The sequence below is a fragment of the Hypomesus nipponensis genome, chromosome 3, assembly GCF_054491055.1.
Source record: "Hypomesus nipponensis isolate SF chromosome 3, ASM5449105v1, whole genome shotgun sequence".
Classification (NCBI taxonomy): domain Eukaryota; kingdom Metazoa; phylum Chordata; class Actinopteri; order Osmeriformes; family Osmeridae; genus Hypomesus; species Hypomesus nipponensis.
The window spans coordinates 4,410,379-4,430,913 of record NC_140363.1 but is presented as its reverse complement, the minus strand read 5'-3'; the positions used below and the strand labels follow the sequence as shown (position 1 = coordinate 4,430,913).

Genomic DNA, 20,535 nt, shown 5'->3' with positions numbered 1-20,535 from the left:
TGCCTACACTAACCAAGGTCACATGTTTGAATGACTCTCGCCCGATAGCACTGACCTCTGTCATCATGAAGTGCTTTGAGAGGCTAGTCAAATCATTCATCTGCTCCTCGCTGCCCCCCACCCTGGACCCTATGCAGTTTGCATACCGGTCCAACGGGTCTACAGACGATGCCGTCACTCTGACTATGCACACTGCTCTCTCCCACGTGGACAAGGGGAATACGTATGCGAGGATGCTGTTCATTGACTACAGCTCAGCATTCAACACCGTCATCCCCTCCAGACTGGTCTCCAAGTTTGTGGACCTGGGACTAAGCACCTCCCTATGCAAGTGGATCTTCCACTTCCTGACGGGGAGGCCACAGGTGGTGAGAATCGGTGACCGCACCTCATCTGTACTGATCACCAACACAGGCACCCCCCAGGGCTGTGTGCTCAACTCTCTCCTGTTCTCCTTGCACACTCAAGACTGTGCGGCAACGCACAGCTCCAACCTCCTTGTTAAGTTTGCTGACAACACAACCATTGTGGGTCTCATCTCTGACAGTGACAAGTCAGCCTACAGAGATGCCAAGGAGATGATTGTGGACTATAGGAGGCGGCAGGAGGAGGAGCATGCACCCCTACTCATCAATGGATCTGAAGTGGAGAAGGTCAGCTGCTTCAAGTTCCTCGGGGTGAACATCAGCAACGACCTCACCTGGTCTGTTCACACGGACAAGATGGTCAAATTGGCCCATAAGCGCCTCTTCTTCCTGAGGAGACGGAAGAAGTTTGGTATGGACTCAGTCATCCTCACTAACTTTTACAGATGCACTATAGAGAGCATTCTGACTGGTTGTGTTACAGTGTGGTATCCAAGACGAAAATAGACACTGTATTTTAAAAGGACAACTGACAAGAAATCAGCCATATAATCCATAAATTGGTCTACACTGTAGTTGCAGCTGAGAACATGAACTCATTTTAGTCTATCTATTCCTGATAAGGGATGTCTGTCTTATCGCTGGCCATAAATGTTTCAAATGAACGTCGGCCAGTAAGTCCCATAGCAGTGGTAGAACTGCGCCCTCTTGTGTTTGTCTTGGAGAATCCTAGACAAACCCACTTTTCATTCTGGCCCCTTTTTACAGTTTTTCTGAATTGCTAAAACACTAAAACCCATAGGCTGAACAAAGTTATCAGTTGCCTGAACTCATGTAGCTAATTGTGCAGTCTGTTGTCAATACCTTAAACCATTTGACATGGTAAAACACGATTTGCAGATCTCACATAGACTTTTCAGCAAAACTCTAAACACATTCTCATTCTCATAACACATTCTGCACTCTAATGCACATCATCCATACTGGTCAACACAAATGGCAACAATCAAATTCAAATAGAGAAAACATGTCATTGACTAAACACAACCCCTCAAAATTGATTTCACTTGTTTCAAATGATGTGACACAACCAATATACAGTAAACCAGTTCAGAGAGCAAACAGGTTGTTGAAGGTGGGAAAATATTCCTTGTGATGTCTACGACCCTGACACAGCCCAAAGACAAGAAGAAGCACATTGATCACACGTTTACTCCTTTGATTTGTGTCCCTTTTACTGTATAGTATTGTATACTGTCGTACAGTGTATTGTAGGCTCTATACTACAATGAACAAATGTTATGGCTCTGAACATTGTACTTTCCATTTGTTACAGTAACAGTACTGACTGCTCAATAGATTTATACTGGTTGCAGGTTCATATCAACAAAGAACAAGAGTGAGTTGTGGGTAGTGAGATGCAGGGTATAGTACTGTACAAGGAGGAGAAAGAACAATAACAATTGCAAAGAGCAAAGCAGAGTAGTAATTTCTGATAAATGTTGCGCTACTATGATAGAACATGTTTTCGTTCATCAAAAGACGTTGACGGATAAACAGGGGTTTTCCTGCATAGAGAACATTTTGGCGCGCGCCAAAGCCGTTTTCCTGAGCGCCAATGACAAATCCCGAGCGCCAAAGGCAAAACAAGTCTACAATGAAAAGAAAAAAACGCCTGCAATGCATGTCAGCAAATATGTTCTCAACAGTGTGTTTCAAGCATGCTACAGCCGAACCCTCATTCTGTTTTGATCAATAGTAATCGAGTTGATAAGCGTGTCTTCTTGTCTGAACAATACGCAACTGTGAGGTGCGCAAATGGAAAGAGTGGCCACTGAACTGTCATTCCGCTGCGAGGGCCAGCCCGACGTGCACAAACACACCTGTAGAAATGCAAATAGAATTTCCACTCAAAATGCTGACAAAAGTTTGATTTATGATTTCAAACGCAGCCTCCATTGGTATTCTTAACCTGGAATGATAATATATAGTTCAGTGTTTCCTCTATGGCAACATTTCTGCCGCCACGGTATCAGAAATCATGCTGACCAACATTTTTGCCCGTCTTATCAGCAGTGATAGTTAGAGTGCATGTCGGAGAATTGCAAGGACACGCGCTTCACACCGCAATTGAGATTGCGTGTGTTCGTCTTTGAGAACTGTAAGTCGTATAATTTATGTTGTCAGTTTATGTGAGCCTGTTATTGTATAAGTCTATAGTTCTTGCAAGTTTAAATCAAGTTAACTGGTGATTTTCGTTGTATGTATTCTTCCCCTGCTAGCTAAATTGCACATGTCTGTTGATTCGGTAGCGATTCTGCCCTTGCTCAGGTTTGTATTTAAGGTGCATTATTATGGGGAAGTAGTTTTAATTAATAAAAAGTGGGTTTATTTTTTGTGTTTGCTGTAGAATGCTAAGCCTATCAAGATCAAATGAAGCAGGCAGTGTACATGCTTCAGAGTGTCCAGACTTAATCGATAGGCTACTGACCATTTACAATAAGTTGTTACGTCAATTATTAATTAGCAGCATTTATACCATTTAGAACATGCTTTATGAGTGTAAAGTGTCTTTAAGTAGTCCAACTTTATTGCTTTGCGGAAATAGGACAAAAATATGTGGGGTTGGGGGAGAAAAAAGGTATATATATATATATATGTTGGCCTATATATATTTTGAGCACCGAAGACCCATTTTGACCCAGGAAAAACCCTGATAAATGTGAAATTTGTTTTGAGATTACGTAAAAATTTATAATTCTCCTTGAGAACTATATGTTTTGAACAACGTGTTTTCAATTTTTTGGTGTATTGTTCACTGACTGCTTGATAGTGTTTATAATTTTGATCACTTTGTTTGTGATTTGAGAGCAGTGTTTGATTTTGAGCACAAGTAAAACTGTTTTGAGGCGAAAGTTTCATTTAGCAAGAGGATTCAGAGGTTTTGTAAATAGTGCTTGAAGATGAGGTTTTGTGTTTACAGTTTTGAGAAAATGGGTGACTGTTTCAAGAATGTGTTTTAGCAATTGTGAAAAACTGTATTTTGCAGATTAATGGCATGAATATATTTTGTTGAAATTTAATTCGAGTGACCAATGACTACCATGTGACTTGTTTAATACATCAATTAATACATACATTGATTTATATCTTAATAAATCGTCATCTCCAACATTCAAATTACCAATAAAGTAAAACACTTTTATCATAAACTACATAAAAAATCATTGAAATGTGTTAATAGTGTATTTTAACATATCTATCCTTGCAGCATGTGTGATCATAATACCACAAACTGTTCTCTCTCTAAACAGAAAGACAACGCAATGCACACATGTACAGTTGTTCTTTATTCATAGGAATTTATTTGAAATATAAGTCAGCAGGTTTTTCTGCTGCTTTAGTCAACATTCTCCATTTCCTTATCTCTCAACTCCTGAGCTTCTCCTGCCAGCGTTTCTTCCTGGTTGGTGAGGTCATGTGACACGGTTGTCTCCTCGGTGTGATCACCATGGCATCCATTACATTCTTCTATGTGGTTTTCCTCAGGGCCCTGGCTGGCCTCAGTGTGTCCATGTGACTCCACACTCTCACTGGACTCAGTGTCTTCAGAGAGCTGCTCCAAGACATGGGATATGGTGAAGGAGGAGGCGATCTCCTGCAGGTGACTCTGCTCTGCCTTCAGCCTTGCCAGCTCTCTCGTCAGCGGCGTCTCAACTGGGGTGGAGACGACAGGCGCCTCGGACGCAGCTTCTGAGGCAGCTTCTGAGGCAGCCTCGGAGGCGTTCATTGTTGTGGCAACAGAAGGGCTCTGGTTAGTCTTCTCCTCGGTTGCTTCCAGAACCTCGGTGGTCACCGTCTCCGTCGTCTCGCCGCCGTTGGTGGCCCCTTGTTGCGCTTCCTGTAGCTTCTGATGCAGGCTCTTCCTCTCCTCCTGCAAGGCCCTGCACAGTTTCTCCAGCTTCTGGTTCTTCACAGTAAACAGCTCAAACTCCTTCTCCTTCAGGGCTTTCTGTATGGGGTTGAATCAAAGTGAGAAAACCAGTTATGATGACTTCCTGTTTGAAACCTTTTTTGTTATTTCAACGAGAAGATTAGTCAATATACAGACTGATGTTTCTTACATCTGTAGCCATATCCACAAGAGCTTTGTTGCAGCCGTCAAAGCGGGATTTCCAGGAAAGAGACTCCTTCTCCAGCTTCTTCATCTTCTTAGACATCTAGGAGACAGGAGTCCAACATGAACCGTGTACAGAAAATGTGGTCTCCATGCTTGGAAATGACATGATAGTATGCCACATGTACCAGAGGTGTGATACTAACCTTGTCCATGTCCTGTTTGAAGCTTGCGTACACACCATTGCTCTTGGATACGGTGCCTTGGAATTCATCAAACTTCTCAGAGTACATGGAGAGCTTGAGGGAGAAAATGCCATCCCAGAAGTCAGAAAAGGCAGGAGATGACGCACTCAGAACATTCCAGTAAACAGGTGGACGTATTTGGATGACATTACATTTCCACTAAATGACACTTGAACTAATTGTGACTTTAAAGGTTTCCGCTTCGCGTCGTGCCTAAAAACTCCCCTTACCTGTTCTAAAATCTGCGCAAAACACGGCCTCTTGGGGCTTATTGCTTAACTAAATGACACTTGAACTAATTGTGACTTTAAAGGTTTTACATTTAAATTTGATTTAAAGGTTTTCATGGTATTGTAACCTTTTGGAATCATTTTGCACAAGTAATGGTATCACTCATGGTATTTTAAACCTTTGGAACCATTTGGCACAATTCACAATTATTTGCATTACTTCTAGTTAATGTGTGATAACAGAATGACATATGACTTACTTGGGCTTTCATGCTGTTTTCATTCTCTCTCATATGCCTGACTTGTAGCTTCCACTCTGCAGCCTGCTTCAGTAACTGTGGAGAACGGAGGTCTGTGAATACGTGTTCCTGTTTGCTGCATGAATGTTATCTCACGTTTGAGTTCAGTCATTCCCCTGTCAGTGCAGTTGACCCTTACAAGCTCTTTCTCTATCTTGTGCTTCTCCTCTGATTCTTTCAGGATCAGGTTTGCTTGTGAAAGTTGGGTTTCCAACAACTTCTGCTTCAAGTCTCTGTGTTTGAACACCTTCTCAAGGTTCTGCAAGGAAGAAGACAAATACTTCAAAATGAGATGTTTTTACTGAAAATATCTCACATCTATGTGCTTGATGTAAGCACAGCTATGAGCTACTTTGAACGGGACAAAGAACACCATTGTAAGATAGGCCTCTATATTCAGATGACGGTGATAATTGATATCGAACAAAGTAAAATGTGTTATATAACACAGGACTATCACTAAAGCAGAACAAGAGGAGAGAGCAGACACTGATTTAATTATTAACTCTCTCTCCACCCCTCCCCACCCTCCCCCGCCCTCCCACCATGCTAAAACGTGGGCCTGTACCGCCTCTCTCTGGTCGTATTGCGAGATGAGCCCTTTGAGTTTCTCCGCCAGGTCGGTGTTCTCCTGACACAGCCGGGTGTTGCGACTGCTGTGCTCCTCGATCTGGGCCTGGATGTCACTGAGCGTGCTCTGGAAGTGAGTGGTGATGTCCTTCCTCTTCAGGTCATCCTCCCGGCACCTCTGGAGCGTCTCCTCCTGTGATTGGACCAGCCCCACGGTTACCCTCAATAACCACATGCAAGCAGCATCCAAACTATTCGTCTCACCCCTTTACTTTGTTTTGACAGTGTCTGCATCAGCACACCAACTGTGTTTGATTCGTTTTACACCTCACCAAATATGACGCTCAAGCTGCATCCAAACTAAAGCACAGAGTCCGAAAAGTCTCAATCCTCAACTTATTTTCCACAGTATCTGCATCAGCACACCCACTGTACCAGGAAGCGTACAGTTGGACTGTTGGAGACTTACCTTCAGGGTCTTGTTGTGTCGCTGCAGTTCTCGACAGAGCCCCTCCAGCTTGCTGCGCGCCAGCACCGCCCGGCTGTGTTCACTCTGGAGCTGGTCCTTCTCCTTCATCACCTGGAGTAGCTTCTTCTGCAGCATCTTCAGCTGCTTCTGGTCGCTCCGGTGCTCCTCCAACTGCCACGCACACGCACACACACACACACACACATACACATAGAAGCACATACATATACAAACACACAGAAGTACACACACACACACACAAAGAAGCACGCACACACACAGACACACGGAAGAACATGCACGTACACGCACGTATACACACACACGTAGGCACATACACATATATCTATGTTACTGTAACAGTTTCCTCCCCAGCCGTGTACTAGAGCAAATGTGCCACAGGTCTCGACTCACTCACCAGCTCAGCATGCTTCTTAATGATAGCCTCCAGTTTTGCCTCCGGGGTCCCAAGTTTGTTCAGACTTTGCATTAAAAGCATGGCCTCCTTCCCTGAATGGAAATATCAAAACTCGAATAGTGCGCAATGCTTCCATGCAACAATTAGTGCACTTCATCCTGAACGTCTGTGTGTGTTCAGAACAGAGAACCCACCCAGGCTCTTCAGCATCTTCTTTTCCAATCTCTGGTCTTTGGGTCCACCTGAATCTTTCCCGCCGGAGAGCTCATCTGTGTCCTCTGGCTCGCCGTTGTCCTCAGCCGCCTGGTACGTGCTGATGATGTCCTCCAGCTGCTGGCGGAAGTCGTCAGTCAGGTCCACCTGGGGCTCAGACGGGCCCCCAGGAGCCGGCACCTCCACAGGGCTGCTCTCCTGAACGGTCTCCATTTTACTGTGACAGCTAGGGCTTTCACTGAGAGGAAAGTCGTATTGGTTGTTAGTGACAAAAGGTAAATGTTTGTTTGTTTTTGGCCAGAGATTTGCTTTTTTATTTTGAGGATTTGAGGTGAAATCTGTGAATGATCAGAAACATATGAAAGTCAATGAAAAAGTATCTGCCAGTTATCTAATGTCTTACCGTAGTGGTTATTTGTATCTAACAGGCTTCGGACTTTAACAATATGTAAATACGTTTTGCAATCTAATCTGTCAACATTCAATATCGTGTGTGTCCTGGTGGGTCCTGCTATCCCGTGGCTCAAGCCTGTTTATCTCTGTAAAACGAGCTTGCTTGCACAGCTTTCCCACTCCCCCGGTCCCCCTGCTCTAACAAGTTGAGCACATGGCACCTGTTCTGGGCCCACAAACTATTTTAGGAACTACTTAATATGGTCACGTTATTTATTTATTTCCCCCACACTCACATCCCCCCTGTTGATGTTAATGGTAGACTTCATGTGTGGTGCAATATTTTTTTAATTACCCCCAAAACTGAACTGTACTTCAAAGTACTTTACTAAGTAACCATGGAAAACTACATTTTAGATAAATCCAGCAGAGACAACCAGTTACACGTATACAAAAATAGGTAGATAAATACAAAAATACATTACTTTCAAAAATATTCACCAAATCCACTGAAAGTTAAATATACACATTGTCTAGTTAAATTGGATGTCTTGCATAGCTACTGCAACTGAAATGTAAACCTTTTCCAAGTAGCTGTCTTTCCAAGTAGTCAATTCCAAGAACGAACATACAAGGTTGGAGTCCATGTTGCACTGGACACGTAAAACATGAAACACTTTCAGTTTGTTTCCAAACAAACAAAGGACAAACAGTCCATAGTCATCGTCATTGTCTCCAAATCAGTAAACATTTATCATCAACAATTACAATACAAAGCTCATCGAAAGAACAGTAATCCCAAAAATCTGGTCAACAGTATGGACATCGGGAAACCTTGTAGAAGTTGCAGTTATTGAAGAGTTATTGAAGAGTAATATACATTCTACACCATGAACTTGTATAAAATGTCCTAATCAGACATAGGAAGGAGTGAAGTTCCTCTTACCAGGACGGGACAGGAACGAGGAGGGGAAAGAAGTGGAGCGAGGGGCCCAGAGATTCAGCCACCACAGATACAACAGCTGTGATAAGACAACCCCAAAATAAACCTCAGAGACACTACTCTGAGAGAGAGAGAGAGAGAGAGAGAGAGAGAGAAAGAGAGAAAGAAAGAAAGAGAGAAAGGGAGGGAGGGAGGGGAGAGAGAGAACATAGCCATGGCTCAAAATAACACTGCCCACATACAACGGACGAGCCTGCTCAGGAGAAATGACCCAGAAACCTTCCTTAAGTGAGAGGAGGATGTGAGGGACTTCCTGTTAAAGAGAACTGAGGACAGAACCGGGCTTCTGTGGGAATTCTTCAGCACCATGTTGGGGTAGTCCGTTTGTGGTCTTTGAAGCTATTTGTCCTATATCTTTAAAGGAATTGGATTTACTGAGAATAATAGTTGCTGTTTGCAGTTGCTGTGAGTGAATATACCCTGGTACCTACAGTAGGACTGGGAGAATTAGCAACTTACTCTTTAGAACTGGGAGAATTAAACCCTTGTTCCTACAGTAGCACTGCCTCGCAGACCCAATATATTCAGAACTCTAAACTTTTGTGGAAACTGATGACAACAAACTATTTAAGAAATACAAGCAATGCCTTTTGAATAGTAATTTATACAATCTAGTATTTATTATTTACTTTAGAGATTAGAAAACTAACATAGTTTGATTAGCCTCTAGACCGTACCGGGAGAATCAGACCACAGTGGATGGATCAGACCTAATCCCCAAAGTGATACTGTATAGATTGTATTTGCTGCAAGTTTATCTCACTGTCAGCAGTGTTAAATGCAGAAAAAGTAGCCTATTCTATATAATTACTGAAGCTGTTTTATTTATATTGCAGTGATTGTTTCACACCAGAGGATGTCAGTGTGTTTGAAGCTTCATTTAGAAAGAATGTCCTCAGGACTTATGTGCATGTTGGAACATAGAACTTCACTGGACGTTAAGGGGTGCCCTGATGGTTTAGGCACAGGTGCTGATCTGTGCAGTCCTGTATAACATGTCTTGTAAAAAGGACTAAACAGATAAAGTTTGATTTCATTTCATTCTAAACTATAAATGTGGTGTGAATTTGACTGACATGCAGTATAAATCTTGGGTAGGAACAATAACAATAAGCAACAATAAGACTCAACACATGCATAGATTAGGAGTATCTTCTTTTAAAACAATTTTAAATTTAATCTTAAAAAGTAGAGCACCAAACAATAAATTCCCTATTAGAGTAAAAGAGGCACTCCTTCCGTACTATCCATAATGACGCTTAACAACTAAACAAGCGACTATGCCCCAAAATGTACCTTTAAAATGCCATTGCAGAGATAAATAACATGTTCTCTGTATGTGCACAGGGAGTGTTGAAAACATGAGGCACAATCCAGTTCCGTAAATACAATACAAAATAAAACAATTTTAACAGTCACAAACATTGAATTCAAATGGAACGGAAAATGAAGACCACCCATTTCCGTGAATCAAGAACGAGCATTGAACACTGTTGGCATTATACATTGGTAACATTTAGATCATTACACTCAAGACTTGATGTGTTCAAACTAAAATGAGAAGTACACCAGTAATTCATAATGTAAACATGAGGGAATAAAATGTGTTTACAAAATATTGAACAAACTAGTGTTTGTTACTTTTGAAGATGTAAATGTGATTTTCTTTCCCTGTGGTAGTAGACGGTTGTTATTCTGAATAGAAGTTTCCCTTTGTCCTTACATTAAACTGAAGTCAAAACACCTTCAAACAGATACCAACAAATCACATAGAAGATCCAGGATGCAACGCCACAGCTGAAGTCATCAAATGACAGAAAGTAAATATGCATTTAAGTGAAAAACGTTTTGAGCTGGAGCATCCTAGCCAAACCTTCGACACCTAAACATAATCATACCACAGTACATAAAACAGTAATGATAGTTGTTTTGCAACGCTTCAAATAAATACAAAACAAGCCCCTGATGCTTACCGGAGCTGCATGTGAGCTTGCCAGGCGAACACGCACGGAAAATTAGAAATCAATCAAATAACTGGAATGTTTAAACTCATATTTGAATCAATTCTGATTGTAGCTTCTTCTTAACCAACCAAATCAGTTTGTCATCCAAGTTTAGATGAAAGTGCATATTCACATTCATTAGTTCCATGGTCTTTACAAACAAACTAAAATCGGTTAAGCCAATAAAGCAATGACTGTTAAAAAGGTATATCAGCCTGCTCACCGATGCAGACATATAGGTATCTATATATTTATATAGTGTATAAATAGTACTCAAATATTTACCAGGATCAATAAGTGCTTATCTTCTAATGTTATAAAGACATCTTATACATAATTACATTTCTCTAATTGTGCAATAACAAAACTCATGCATTTTGCAAAGATAAACCACAACACTGAGAAAACACAACAAAGTAAAACATTTTACGTTGATTGTAGAACAGAAGTGAAGCTGCACTTATCAGCAGTTTAGTTTACACAAATCAAAGGCTATGGATAAGAGCAATCTCTGACAATAACACTTCACTTCCTACACTTTGGAAATTACTTCCGAAAAACACTTCTTCTTGCTCAGTTATGACAAAACAGGGCATTGAAGCAAAATAAAAAGGCACAGAATTGTGAGGCTTATTCAAAAGCACCAAATTGCACAATAAGCAGGTCTACAAAAAATTTGGTCTGACAGTTTTTTCTAAATACAGACGCTACCCTTTTTCTTCATTTTCCTTAGGATTAAATCCTTACTTTAACAATGAAACCCCTACACCATTCGATATGAATACATTAAACAACAGTCTATTTTTGAAGTACACATACATTGTTTGTATGCACATTGGGTATAGATATTTGTATCAATAAATGTTTGTGCAATTATATGCAAACTACTACGTCAAATAAAGGGATATTTAAGCTTAATTTTCTTTCCATATTGCACATTTACCCACAAAACGTCCCCTGGACTCCTGCCTCTGAATTAATAAATCAAACCAGTCTCTAGCGACCCTAGCAACATGGCTGCTTCTTAACCGTAAAGGTAGTCCATGGACAAGATAAAGCCTTGAAAGGTCATATAAGAGGTCATGGATGGGCGGAGGGATCTGCGGGTTGTGGGATCTAGCGAACCCACGCACACTGGAGGTGTATCCATCCTCCAGGGTGTTTCTATGTTGAGGGCCTACTTAATATCCCCTGAGGTGATGCTGAGGGAGGCGATTGCTTTCATGCAGGTCTGGACATTCTCTTCTTGCTTGATGTTGTTGATGGTGAGGTGCGGGGCGTTCTCAAGGGAGTCCTGGTGGGGGGAGAGACTGTCACGCGGCTGGGTCGAGTCTTCCTCCCCGTTGTCTTGAGCTCTGACGTAGCCGTCCAGAGTGCTTCCTCCTGGGCTGTCACTGGTGTGGGGGCTGATAGCTGGAGAGGGACCCTGGGCTGAGCTGGAGGAGAGCAGGGAGCAAGGCGACAGCTGGATCCCACCAATGGGAACCACAGGGAGGAGGCTCCAGGTCTGCAACTGGGAGTGAAGGGGTAGATGGCTGAGGAGGTTCTGCTGGGGGGAACCGGCAGGACCAGACAGATTTTGGGGTATGCTGCTCTGTTGATCCTAAAGGAAAACATGTGACCATGAGCGCCCTTACAGCTTCACACCTTCCTAATGATGAAAGTACACCCTCAAATACAACCTGCCAATTTATGTTTGAAAGTAAAAAAAAACATTAAAATATAGCTGACCAGACATTTTACGATATCTGTACAGACAGATTAATAAGGGTGTTCCTATCACATACCAGCTCCATCTCCGTGGTCTCTGGTTGTGGGACCAGCTCAGTCTTGACCTGGTGCCTGATCTTCTCCCCTCCTCTGTGTTGGTGCGAGCCTCGCCGCGGGGACACAGCCCTTAGGACCACCCTCTGACGGCCCCTCGCCAATGGCTCCTTCCTCCCCCCCTGCTCCGCTCCGGGGGACAGGGGCCTTTCCATCGAGGCCGGGGAGAGGTGCTGGATGGGGATCAGGCTGGGAGAGCTGGGCCGCAGGGGGGCGGAGTCCCATCGGGGGGAGGAGGACGAGCGTCCCCGAGGGGAGAGCTCTCTTCTGGGGGAGGGGTAGCGGAGGCGGGAGGGAGATGGTTCACGCAGGGGCGACTCCCAGCCCGGGGACAGCAGACAGGAAGGATAGGTGTCGAAAAGGAAGCAGGTCTGGTCTGAGGACAGCGCGTTCAGCGAGTCCTCGTCCTGTGGTCTCTCTCTCTGGTCATTGTCGACCACAGCCAGGACGCTCCTGCGATCGGTGCCCGTCCTCCTGCAGGGGGGTTGGGGGTGGAGCTCTGCATCTGGCAGGGGGATGAACGAGCAGCCGTGGATGACAGCGGTGGCGGTGACTGACAGAGAGACAATGCCACAAGGCTGGGGGCTCGTACTCCTGGAGCCCATTTTAGGAGTAGAGTCCCCCTCGTATTCGTCATCCTCCTCCTCGTCTTCGTCGATTTCGTCAATTTCTTCGTCCATGCCGTCGGAGTCGTCCGCGTCGGAAAACTGGTGCTTGGCTGCACTCAGTCCGCCTGCCTTGGACTGGAGGTCATCTGTTTTGTCAACAAACACATCTATAAACATCAATGTTATGGGGACCCATTTGCTTTCTAACTGCTGTCATGCAATTTCAAGATACATATTTTAGTACACAACAGCCCAAGAAGGCATTCATCCATTGTTCTTACCAAACTCCTGTATCTCTGCATCGTCCAGGGAGACGGAGACCCCCAGCTCCAGACACTTCTTCATGTGAGCCTTCGATTTCATGTGTTTGGTCAGGTTTCCTGTATGCCGTACATTTGACGATTACAAATGGCATTCCTTTCACATTCGTGAAATAAGCAAAGAGACTTAGGGAAATCTTTGAGCACCTTTAGTTTTGAAGGCGAAGTTGCAGACCCTGCAGACATACGGTCTCACGTCCGTGTGTGTGCGGATGTGTTTCTTCAGCATGCTTGGTTTCTTACAGCGGATGCCACACTCCTCGCAGATATACTTCCCCCTGCCTCTGCCCCTCACGTACACGTAGTCCTCATTGGACTTGTACCTGGCAGGAAGAGACGGGCCTTCATTTGGAGCGATGTAATGCTGGGTTCACAGAATGTGTGAAACACCTCTTAGTTGTAAAACTGGGAGTTCTTTATGTTAAATATTAAAAACGTCAGTTTTAGAAGTAAGAAGTCAAACATTATACAAACTCCAAATTCTATAACAGCTTATGCCTATATTGTAAGCTGTGTATCTTCAGTCAGAAGAGATATAAAACCTAGTAATATTTTTGAAACCATTTTGCAAATGACAGTGATTGACAGGAAACAATATATCACGGTTAGATCGAATCTTTCATCAGCCATGCTAAAATCCTCACACATGTGTTAACGTTTTATCCTGCGTTGTGGGGATCAGATGGCTGAGTGGTTAGGGAGTCGGGCTCTTAATCAGAAGGTTGTTAGTTCGATTCCCGGCCGTGCCAAATGTTCCTGTACTTACTGTAAGTCACTCTGGATAAAATTGTCGACTAAATGTGTAAAATGTTTATGTTTTCGTGACCAACCCTCCTTCGAAGATCTTGATGCGAGTGGGTGCAACTTGCTTTGGCGGGGCCTCCCGCTCCTTCCAGTCCTCCTTTGCAGCCTTGCCCCTGCAGCTGGTGTCCTTGGGTCTCCTCCCACAGGGGGGGTCCACCTCTCTCAGCTCTGGTTTCCTCTGGAGCTGAAACAGATGACCAAACATTCTTGTTAACATGCCGTTTAAGCACACAGGATATTGACAATGTAACACAATGCTTTAATGCACGGCGTGTAAGGATGGGACTTAGTGCTGTAAACGCACACACACAGTGCCAAGACTGGCGGTGGGGCGTGGGAGTAGGGGGGTCAGGAGTGGCTGGGGAAGGAGGGCAAGGGAGGTGAGGGAGGGGTGGGGGGGGGAATAAGATGTCTCTCACCTGTTCCAGTCTCTGTCTCCACAGGAGGAGCGAGGACACCACTTTCCCTGTCCCTGGCTGATGCATAGCTGCCGTGGTGTAGGCGCAGTTATCTGTCGTCTGCTTGGAGCGCAACAGGGCCAGGAAGGCCGAGGTGCTGAGGTCAGGGGGGTTGGGGTCGTGCGAGCTCACGCACCAGGCAGCGTACACGGAGGAAAGAGGCGCGTTGTGGGAGCTGCAGGGCTTGGTGAAGTTCAGATAGCACCAGCTCACACCTGTTGTTGTGCCGAGACTCGGAAACTGAGGTAGCACTTTGGAGCCTTTGCAGTCGGAAAACAGGATGTCTTGACTGTGCACCAACTGCTCTGACGTATCCATCTTCACCTTGGTGTCCATGGCACCCTCTGGGGGGTCGCTTGCACACTGCAGAGAACGCGGCCGGGCGCTGGGTTCCTCTGGAGAGCAAGCCATGGCTGAGTCTGTTACATCACAGCTCTCTGTCAGCATGTGCTGCTTTGAGGTGAACCGTGCTCCCAGGGGTTCTTCCTGAGAGCCCACAGAGGACACACTCCCCACCTCCGACACGTGCCTTTGCTCAGTAATGCCGCGGTTCCCCAACTCCACAGCACTCAGCTCCTCCACGATCTGGCCAAACATTTTCTCCTCCTTCACCCGCTTCTGCTGTTTCACCTCCATGAACAGGTCCAGGCTGCTGGCGGGAGACAGCACGCGCTTGCTGGCTCCCCCACTGGAAGCATTGGTGGTTGAGATAGTCCTGGAGGTCAGGGATAGAGGAATGCCCGTCTTCAGCTTGGCCAGGGACAGATCGAGAATCTGAACTGTTAGTGGCTCAGAGGGAAGTCCTCTGGTGTAACCTAATACAGGCTGACAAGAGACTGTGGTGGAACCGAGACCTTGGTTCTTGTGGTGACTGTCCAAAATCTGAGACACGGTGGTGTAGGTGATGCTACCAAAGCACGGCACATGTGTCTGGATCCTGACAGGGACTGTCAGACTGGAGGGGGGCTGCTGAGGGCAGATGTTACCAGTGGCAGATCCTGGCAGGGGCTGTGAAAGCGCGGCGGACGCTGACAACGCCAGAGCACTGCTGCCGTAACACTGGGGAAACAGACGCAAGTGGGTGAATTCAGGGTCCATGTTCAAGGACTCCTGCCGCTCCAAATGACTCCGGTCTTGTTCAGCCCCAGCGACGCTCCCATGCCTAAGCCGGGACGTTGGAGACAGACTGCCGTAGTCAAACGACATGCTGCGCGCCTCTGGGAACTCCCTGCGCAGGTTGCACGGGGCCTGTTCAGACGAGGAGCGTCTCATCTCATGTTGCTGACGCTGGTTCAGGACCAAGAGGGAGTTGCCACTTCCTGGTACAGCAAGGAACTCCAGCGGTTTTCCACCATCATCAGGTCGTCCTGGGGAGACTGACTTGAAGCTGTCCTCTCTGTCAAAGGAAAAGCTGGAGCTGTAGGATAAGTTGCTGTCCTGGCTGGGACTCCGGGAGAGACTGGTGCATGCCGACTCAAAACTAGATTCTCCGGAGGAGTGCTCGATGTCAGCAAGGCGCAGTCTCTTCTTCTTCGGGGGGAGTTTTTCAGGGGGGAACTGTGATAATGTCTCGCTTCTCTGAGGCCACTGGAACTCCTCCACGTGCTTTTCAGGCTCTTTCACCTGAACTTCCGGGACTTTCTCTGGGGTGTCAGGCTCGACAGTGACCCTGATCTCTGGGACCTGGATGTTGGACTGGCGGACTAGCTTGGGGCCCATTTGATATGACTGGTCTAGTCTACACTCACTCAACTGATGCCTCATAATCTCAGCTCTACTCAATCTCTCCTGCACTTCAACATGCTTTGCGGTTTGCAGTGAACAAATGCTGTCCTGCCTCTGACTTTGATATGGTTCCGACTGAGACCTGTTTAATGAGTTTGTGTGCTGAATGACAGAAATTACATTACCTAAAGACTTTCTTCCTACGGCTTCAGGGCTGACTAAGACCTCCATGTCGTGTCTGTCCAGCTGAGTGTGCACGCTGTGCCCGGCCCCACGGCTGAGCTGTTGGGATTCGTAAAGCCTGGCTAAGTCCTGCCTCTCCTCAGACAGGTCACAGCGCCTGTCATATGGCCCAACAGAATCCTCCTCCTCCCTTTTCTCCTTCCGACGTTTCCTCGTCGCCAGTTCCAGCCCTTGCTTCTGAAGTGCTGCGCAGGATACCGTCTCAGAGAGACCTTCCCCGCCCATCCCCGACGGTGCGAGCTGGGGGCTCTCAGCCAGGTTTGCAAAGTTTTCGGTCTCGGTGTGGCTTTCATGAACGGAGAGTTCGAAGGCAGCCTGTCTTCGGAGCCTCCTCATCCCTCCGGGGCTCGTGCGCTCATCGAAGGAGTGGCTGCCTCGCAGGCCTTGTGGCATACTGAGGCAGGCTGCCGATGAAGTGGGCATGGAGTTGCTACGGAACAGAGGCCCGGCATCAGTTCCAGGGTCCAGATGGGAATCTTTAATCTCCTCTCTCGTGAAAGACCTTGTGTTTATTTTGATGGACTCAACCAGTTCTTTCTCCTGCGTAAAAACACGGGATACCCCCCTCTCTGAACCCTTCCCCTCTCCAGGCGTGGAATTGCTAGAGTTGGCCCTGCAAGTCACAACAGCCATCTGTTTGGGACTTGGTCTGTAGCACTTCCCAAACATGATTTCTGTATAGGACTTGGCATTGGTGTTTGGGGGACCGCTCTGGTGCTCTGCACTCTCAGAGCGAGAGAAGTAACCAGAGTCTGTGCTGCCTTTGCTAGACTGGCTGGGGAGGGAGAGGGACTGGTCAGTGTCGCCGCTTCTCTTCTCCGAGAGCCGCAGCGCAAGCCTTTGCTTGATGGCGCTCGATTGGATTGCAGGGCTGACCTGAGCTAGAGCAAGAGATGCATTGATTTCTTTGAGCTGGGATGAGCCGTCCTCAATCGGCGTCATTGTGGATCCCTGTTTCTGTGCCATGAGATGGGATGTTTTCACGGCAACACTATCTGGTTCCTCCGAGTCCACTAACAGAGAGTCGGTGAGTGTGTCCTCGTCTGTGTCTGAGCTCTGCTCGGCGTCGGAATACAGTTCCCCTTCCCCTTCCAGGGACCCCTGATCCATGTTGGCACTGTAAGATCCCAGTTCTGAAAATGGCACTGTTCCAGCTTTGACAGAGTGAGCATGAGATTTTCTGTGTTTATATAAATTACTCTTAGTTTTAAAGGAGAACCCACATGGGATGCAGGGATAGGGCCGTTCGCCGGTGTGCGAGCGGATATGCTTCTTGAGCACACTGGGTTTGGCACAAGCCCTTCCACAATAATCACAAACATACTTTCCAGGCTTTTGCGGTTTCGGCTCTATCTTACACACTTCCTCCGATAGCAGCTCTGTGCCTGACTGGGGGCCCTGTGGCTGGGGGACCAGGGATAAACTAGGGGACTTCCTCAAGGGGGAGGGCCCACAGCCTCCCAGGGATGGCACTGACGCCAACTGGCTGACGGTGTTCTGTCTGGCGAAGGGAAGTGACTGGTCTTCCTGAGGAGTGTACAAGGGTAGCTCATGGTAACGATGGCCTGCGGCGAGGGGTTGGGGGGCGTGCTGATCCTCTAACGGCTGCTGCCTTTTCCCTGAGAGAGGCATTTCTGATGATGCACATGTGTTTCCACTTGGAGCCACCGGAGGTTGTAGGTTCGAGTCCCTCCCCCTCGAAATCCACCCAGGGGCTTCCTCTTATAGCCTGAACAGTTGCTGGCTCTGATGTCCTTTTTCTCTGTTCAACATTCCTCCCCCGGGGCAACACAGAGCATTTCTCTTCAGCTGTAGTTTCAAGTGACTCCTGTTAATCCAATGTCACCTTCTTTGAGGATCGATTTCCGGATAATGTCTGTTATGTAATCTTAATAATATTAGCAGAAATGTGAATTAGCTGCAGGACAGGGACATCTGAAAGAAACCAAAGAAAGAGAGAAATTATAATTTGTAAAATGAGACGTTAAAAAGTTGATAAAAACATGAAACTAGCCAGTCATGCTAAGAATGATTGCTCAGGTGAAGACAAACAAAACTAAGGAAAATATAACTTAATAGAATATAATTATAATCATAGAATATTCCAAGTTCTTTCATGACAAACAAAGCAAACTGAACATAACTCTTTCACACTCAGATCAAGTATAAAATAGAATCTAAGATGACAGAAAACAAATCAAACATGTTAATAGTCTCCTAATCAAAATGATTGCCCTCTTTAAATCCTTCAAATAAACAAAAAGTGGTGTATAAAATGTATAATGAGCAATGTGCACAGCAGGAATGGAATGGAAAAATCAGTCTTTTAACCAGACTCTAAAATACCTCCACAACCTCATCTTACCCCTGGCTGATGCCCTACATTTACTGCAGAACTGTGTGTGTGTGCATGTGCGTGTGTGCGTGTGTGTGAGAACGTATATGCATGTGCATGTAGTGCTTGTGATTGCTTACATACAACGTAACATGGCGTTTGGTTAAGTTAGCTTTGAGCCTGTGTGAGGCTTATTTTTTCCACACACTAAAACACAATCCTTGCCCTAACCCTGCGACTAACAGACCCAGGATCTGTACTTGTTTAGCTCCAAAATCAGTCTTGTAAAAGTAGCATCCTTCCATGATCTTCAACGTACAACTGGAGTCTGTGCCTGTCATTACAGGGCCAGTCTGAGGCATTGTTGAGCTAAAGTGCCTTTACACACCAGCTCCACAGCAGGGGCCAGGGTCTCTGAGGGAACATTACTTCTATCTTCTCAGTATCATAGGCTGTGTGCACTATAACGAGGTTATGCAAGATTATCTGGTTCAAACCCTCTGAGTTCCCCTTAATTAGGACATCCTATGTCTCTCTCTATCTCTCTTTCATCTCTCTCTTTCTCTCTCTTTCTCTCGCTCTCTCACTCCTTTTCTCTCTCCGTCTTTGTTACAGCAGCTCCCCAGGCATGAACCTGAGGACAGAAATCCAAGGTGACTCTCAAGATGTCTAGATAAAAGCAGCTGCAAGCCTGAGAACCAACACTGAATATTTGTGACTGACAAATGGCCTCACACCGCCGGTTCTAGAAGACTGTGCCACAGTCATCCATTCTGTTTCCGGGGGCCTTTCATGGAGAGACAGGGAAAGAGGGAAGGCGTATGAAGGTGGCTCTCTTAGGCCAGTGCGATGCCCAGAGATGAGGTTTACAGAGGTAAGCAAGGTGGGATGTCAGAGATGACAACACTGTACACCCCTGGAGCCTGCTCTCTTCAAGGTCACGACCTCATTGCTGTTTCCATCCTTTCTCGGCATTGAGAGGAGGGAATGAGGTAGACAAGAGACAAGACAAGCTCTAGCAAGCCACCACAAACAACAAATACCTTTGAACTCCTGAGAGAGGGAGTGAAGCCTACACTCATGTAGATGCAGAGCATACAATGTAACACTGAACAACACGTTAACTCAACAGGCAGACTTTGTGTGCTCATACATCATCAAAGCCCCCCATTCAGAAATCTGTCTCTGCCTTGTGGAGGTAGTAGAGCTGTATCAACCCATTGTACAATACTGACACTGGAGTGCTACTGTGGAGGAGGTGGGTGGTAGGATGGTGTTGTGAATGGTTGTGGGTGGAGGGTTCTGATGGTGCATGCACTTTCCAAGTCGATAGGGAATGGCAGAATAACAACAACAAGCACCACATAGCTTACAGCATACTGCAAGAGAACAATGAGGCAATTACTGTATAACTGGACAACATCCATACTGCAGTCCCACGTCTGAGCCTATAGCATTTATTAGCAGGGGTAGTTACGGTGACATGAAATACATGAATATAATAAGCAGATTACACTGTTTGGGACACTGGGGTGTAATCCCCATCATATGATACTGTAGTGCCCAGTACACAGCATTCAGAACAACCATCAGCATGGACTATTACTGCCTGGTTTAAATGCAGACAACCTCAAGGTCTGTGGTTAGCCGAAAAACCTCCCCATACACAGAAACAGCCGCCGAGGTATCAAACATAACCCCCTCATACAAACCCGACAGTCGTATTTTCCCTTGTCCCATATTGCCGGTCACATGTGACATTCTTCGTATTGTATATTCCAGTTGTCCATTATCCGCATATTTTGGTTAATGAATGAAACTGAAATCAGGAAGAAGAAAAAAATCAGGAAGGTATAAAACCTCATCAATCAAACGCGGCTGGCTGACTGAGTA

General features: G+C 45.8%; 2 protein-coding genes across 3 annotated transcripts; both read right to left on the bottom strand.

Annotated features, from left to right (window-relative positions):
• Positions 1-3,696: 3,696 nt before the first annotated feature.
• On the bottom strand, positions 3,697-8,405 carry txlnbb (taxilin beta b). The gene is made up of 10 exons (XM_084684600.1): positions 8,266-8,405; positions 6,908-7,164; positions 6,714-6,805; positions 6,296-6,466; positions 5,825-6,019; positions 5,396-5,515; positions 5,218-5,292; positions 4,689-4,781; positions 4,490-4,585; positions 3,697-4,377 (listed from the first exon to the last, which is right to left on the bottom strand). The coding sequence occupies exons 2-10, from the start codon at positions 7,137-7,139 to the stop codon at positions 3,766-3,768; spliced, it is 1,686 nt and encodes a 561-aa protein (XP_084540726.1). The 5' UTR covers positions 7,140-7,164; positions 8,266-8,405; the 3' UTR covers positions 3,697-3,765.
• A 1,070-nt stretch (positions 8,406-9,475) lies between these two features.
• Positions 9,476-20,535, bottom strand: hivep2b (HIVEP zinc finger 2b). 2 transcript variants are annotated; one of them, XM_084684598.1, is made up of 7 exons: positions 20,355-20,535; positions 14,301-18,242; positions 13,908-14,065; positions 13,225-13,400; positions 13,039-13,137; positions 12,113-12,903; positions 9,476-11,928 (listed from the first exon to the last, which is right to left on the bottom strand). In XM_084684598.1, exons 2-7 carry the CDS (start codon positions 17,937-17,939, stop codon positions 11,503-11,505), a joined length of 5,289 nt encoding a protein of 1,762 aa, XP_084540724.1. In that variant the 5' UTR covers positions 17,940-18,242; positions 20,355-20,535; the 3' UTR covers positions 9,476-11,502. The 2 variants fall into 2 exon arrangements, with proteins under 2 accessions (XP_084540724.1, XP_084540725.1); XM_084684599.1 differs by having other exon boundaries at positions 13,947-14,065; positions 14,301-20,535.

Coding starts and splice junctions, on each gene's coding strand:
- txlnbb (XM_084684600.1), bottom strand. CDS start 7,139: ATGGAGACCGTTCAGGAGAGCAGCCCTGTGGAGGTGCCGGCTCCTGGG. Junction 5,293..5,395: donor ACAAGATAGAGAAAGAGCTT/GTAAGGGTCAAC, acceptor CGTTCTCCACAG/TTACTGAAGCAGGCTGCAGA. Junction 4,586..4,688: donor TCAAACAGGACATGGACAAG/GTTAGTATCACA, acceptor CCTGTCTCCTAG/ATGTCTAAGAAGATGAAGAA.
- hivep2b (XM_084684598.1), bottom strand. CDS start 17,939: ATGCCTCTCTCAGGGAAAAGGCAGCAGCCGTTAGAGGATCAGCACGCC. Junction 14,066..14,300: donor GGAGACAGAGACTGGAACAG/GTGAGAGACATC, acceptor CATCTGTTTCAG/CTCCAGAGGAAACCAGAGCT. Junction 11,929..12,112: donor AGACCACGGAGATGGAGCTG/GTATGTGATAGG, acceptor GTTTTCCTTTAG/GATCAACAGAGCAGCATACC.